General features: G+C 49.4%; 1 protein-coding gene across 1 annotated transcript in view; it reads left to right on the top strand.

Annotated features, from left to right (window-relative positions):
- FNBP4 (formin binding protein 4) overlaps positions 1 to 4,405 on the top strand; it is a 25,806-nt gene that overhangs the window by 1,228 nt on the left and 20,173 nt on the right. Inside the window, exon 2 of the mRNA XM_025192009.1 lies at positions 2,555 to 2,647. Coding sequence (XP_025047794.1) covers positions 2,555 to 2,647 — 93 coding nt within the window. The remainder of the gene's footprint in view (positions 1 to 2,554; positions 2,648 to 4,405) is intronic.

Consider the following 4,405-nt stretch of genomic DNA (forward strand, 5'->3'; position numbering starts at 1 on the left):
CGGGGATATCTACCCGCAGCGCTGGGTCTAGGTTTCCTTCCTGGGGCTGGGCGCCTTTGGGAGCTTTATGGTGGATTTTATTTGTTCTCTCATTTTTCTGGGCCGGAGGCCTGAGGGACTTGTTGGCTCTGCGCAGCTTCTCTGAAACACCTTTGTGCCTGCGTTTCTCATGAGGGCTGCCAGCATATTGCATTTCTGCTCTTCCCAGGTGAAACTGCAAGCCTTGAGTAGTGGCAGCTTCCTAGAGAGGACCCTTTTGGGAGCCTCTGTTGTGCGGGTACTGGTTTGATTGGATTTTCCATGTAGGGCTGGCAAGTTGTTCTGGAGTTTGGCAGATGCCTGTAGTTTGGGAGCAAAAGCTTTGTCAGTTGTTGGCGTATACATCGCCTGGTATTTGTTTTCTTGTCTGAGGAAGTCTCTTATTATGTTCTTTGAGTATATTCCTAGAACCTAACCCAGTGCTTCCCAAATTCTTCCTCAGCATGATGCTATTTGTGGCCCCATTTCCTTAGCATGGCCCCTTACTCCCAGCCCACAGCCCCTCACCCCCATGACCCCATCCACTGATGTTGCAACCCCGTTCAGGAACCGCTGACCTAGCCCTTGATGGAGTCAGGTGTGCATTTAATTTCCACATATTCTGCCCTTTGGCACTTACAAACGAGCCTTAGTTTGAAGTAACACATTGAATCAAGTGCCTTTGTTCTGTGCCAGTGGGTTTCTGAGAGCAGGAAGCTCATGAGCATGAGGGCCACGTGGCACACATCACTTAGCAAAGCAGTCTGTGGTTTCCCCTGAGATTCCTAGGTAGATATTTTTGTCATTTCCGTAGTAGAGGTTACTGCATTTGCTCTTACTTCAAAATCAATCCCTCCCTCAGAGCCAGCAGTTTCAAGAAGACTGCCGTAATACTTTACAGTCATATGTGTTAGTAATGTAATAAATACGCTATTGTTGCTCTTGAGCTCCTACTGCCCTCTGTCCCTGGTGAGTCATTGGTATAGGAGCCAGCACTGGACAGAAAGGAAGCAAAGATCTTTACATAGCTGGGGAAGTGAGCTTTGCTGCTTGGTCTTGCATGTAGATTTCAAAGTTCTCTCAGTAAAATGTATTGTGTCAGTGCCCTTCTAGAGTTTAAAGTGCAGTAACAGAGTGGTTCAGTTTGCAGCCTCAGCTTCCATGTAATTTGGAGCATAAGCAGTTATGTCCACAAAGTGCCAGGAACTGATGGCTAGGATTTTTCATGATGAGGTGGAGCTCTGGGTTCCTGCACAGCAGTGCAGTGCTTTCACTAAAATCTGAGGATTTCCTGTTCAATGGGTGACTAAGTAGGGGTGTGCCAATAGAGATTTTTGGGGCTGATACTGATAGCAGATATTTAAGGAGGCATAATGGCCAATACTGATCTGATTTCCAATACAGCTGCCTCTGGCTGGTAAGTCCAGTGTGGTAGAAGAGGTGTGGGAGGGGGCAGATTAACACCCCCCACAGTGAGGGAGGGGGCAGGCGCTGCTCAGGCTGGTGGGGGGAGGAGGCGGCTTCCACCGCTGCTTGTACCTCTGGAGGGCACGGGGGTGTGGAGGGGCATGTGACCCCTGGAGCAGGGTGGGTTCGGAGCAGTCACTGGTAGTGCTGGGAGGTTGCTTCATCCACTCCAATTTCACTGCTGCTCCACTCCTGCCGCTGTCAGCTGCCTGGTGCAGCCCCAGCTCTTTCTGGCATGGGTGGAAGTGGGGCATTGAGCTGGGGCTGTTCTGGGTGGCTGGCAGTGGTGGTGCTGGGAGTGCAGCGGTGGTGAAATTTGGGGTTGAGTGCCCTCCCAGTGGTGCCGGTGCCCATTTTGAGCCCAGTCCCAGCTGCAACCCACCCTCCCATGTGCAGATCTGGGGGGGCACATGCCCCCCGCATTCCCTCCCGGGGTGCAAACAGCAGCAGGAGCTGCCTCCTCCCCCCCACCACAAGCCGCAGCTCTGCTGTCCCCTCCTCCCCCCATCTAGGCAGTGCCTGCCCCCTCCCTCACTGTGGGGGGCATTGTTCTGCCCCCCCATGCCCCTTCCCTGCCCCCTCCCCTTCCATCACACCAGACTTACCACTGCTGTCTGCTCCTTGCTGCCTGAGAGCTGCGCTGCACCTGCGTGCATCATGGGCATTTATCTGCCAAACGATCAGCCTCATCGGGCTGATATCTGATACAGCCAGTTTTCTTTATATCGTTACCGATCCGATATTGGACTGATGTATTGGTGCACCTCTATGACTAAGCAATATGGTACATGGGAAGCTGCCTGAATGAAACAGTGATGGTGCCAGGAGCAACAAGCAGGGGCAACAAAGGTTGCAATCTGTTCCCTAAAAGAAATTGGCTTTTTTATTGCGTCTTGGCTTAAGCAGATCCCAGAGAAACCTGTTTCTATTCATCAAGGAAAACCTTCCCCATAATTCCCTGCCTCCAGGTTGCACATGTCACTACTGGTTATCACCACTGGGCTTAGTTTTACCCTCTCTTCCTCTGCATGCAGCTGAAATGAGCTTTGTTTTCCTTTCCTTAATCTAGATGAGCCAGAGGTAGTTGGGGAAGCTCCCAAAACTGCTCCAAACCCACCACAAATGACTGTGCCAGCTGGACCTGCGGCTGTCAGGCCAACAGGTAAGACATGTCTCCTCCCTGGGTTCTGTTTTGATCCATGGTTAGTGAGAGCCAGCTTTTGGGGTCAGCTCAGGTCTGTGGTGCTGGGCATGCTATTCACAGTGTGGTCACCACCATGTGTTGATGTTCATTGAGGCTTATGGGTTGGAGGTCTCTTAAAGGGATGGCTCTTTGTTTGTGTTTTGCCTAAGGAATATCAGGGCTATCAGATCTTACTTTCCATGTTTGTGCTGGAGGGCCTCCCAGCTGGCTCAATGGACTGTGAGCTCCCTCATCTCTAAGTGATGTTCAGTAGACATTAAATTCTTTGAAACTATTTCTTCTAATTTTGCTGTGTTTCTCTTAACTTGGTCTCAAAAGAGCCTGAATAAAAAACAGTCCTTATCTCAGTAAAACTTCACTGCTTTCACAAACCTTCAGTTGTCCATGGACTCTTTCTAGAAAAACAGGGCAGGCAGGAATCGTCTTCCTGATGTAGAAAGCAAAGAGGAGAAAGCTTATGTCTGAGATCCAGCAACCTTCAACCAGTTAAATGTAATGTATGCTAATTAGTTAAATGAGTAAAATGCTTAAAACTATGAGGTAGAGAATTGTCTTCTTTGAGCTATTAATCTCCAAAGCAGGTGTGACCAATCCTTCATTTGTATGACACACAAATGTGGTCTGCCGAATATTTAGGTTTTGCACCACCTCAGCTTCCATTCAGAATAGTTGGATTCTGGCTCCCATGTTATAAAATTCACTTCTGTTTGCATCTTGCTTCAAATGAGACCATAAGCTCTTTGATGCTAGGACCCAGCTAGTCTGGACAGTGCCCATTTCAGTAAGGCCCCAGACTTATCCTGTAATGCAAGCCATATAATAATCATCACCTCAGAGAAATAAGCTGATGCTTAGTACTGTTCCTGTATTGGTGGAATTATTGCCTCATTCTTCTACTACAGAAGGATGTAGACATATTGGAGAGAGTCCAGTGAAGGGCAACAAAAATGGTTAGAGGTCTGGGGAACATCATTTAAGAGGAGAACTGGGCTTATTTAGCCCAGAGAAGAGAAAACTGAGTGGCAATTTAATAACAGCCTTCAATCACGTGAGGGTGGTTCCAAAGAGGATGGAGTTAGTGTTCTTAGTGGTGGCAGATGACAGAACAAGGTGCAATGGCCTCAAGTTGTAGTAAGGGAAGTTTAGGTTAGCTGTTAGGAGAAACTTTCTCACTAGGAGGATAGTAAAGCACTGGAACAGGTTACCCAGAGAGGTTGTGGACTCTCCGTTCTTGGAGGTTTTTAAGACCCCACTAGACAAAGCTTTGGCTGTGATGATATAGTTGGGGCTTGCCCCACTTTGAACAGGGGTTGAACTAGATGACCTTCTGAGGTCCCTTTCAACTAAGGGTGTGCCAATAAAGATTTTCTTGCCCAATACTAATGGCCAGTTATTAACCAACCATATTGGCTGATACCAATCCAATAGTGAATTTACAGGAATGCAGGCCAGCAGCTTGGAGAGCAGCTTCCTGCCAGTAAGTCGGGGGGTGGGGGGGCAAGGAATGAGTCCCCCTTGGCGAGGGAGAGAGTGGGGAAGGGGCAGGTGTTGCCCAGCCAGGGTGGTGAATGCAACTCTGGGAGCAGGACGGAGCCATGGGCAGCTTGTCTGGGGTGGGGTGAGACATGGGGGCATGTGCCCCCATGGATTTGTGCATGGGGTGACGGTGGGCTGCAGGCTCAGGGCCAGGGGCTGTGCCAGCCTCTTCACAGTGGG

This window comes from Alligator sinensis, unplaced genomic scaffold (assembly GCF_000455745.1).
Source record: "Alligator sinensis unplaced genomic scaffold, ASM45574v1 scaffold155_1, whole genome shotgun sequence".
Classification (NCBI taxonomy): Eukaryota; Metazoa; Chordata; order Crocodylia; family Alligatoridae; genus Alligator; species Alligator sinensis.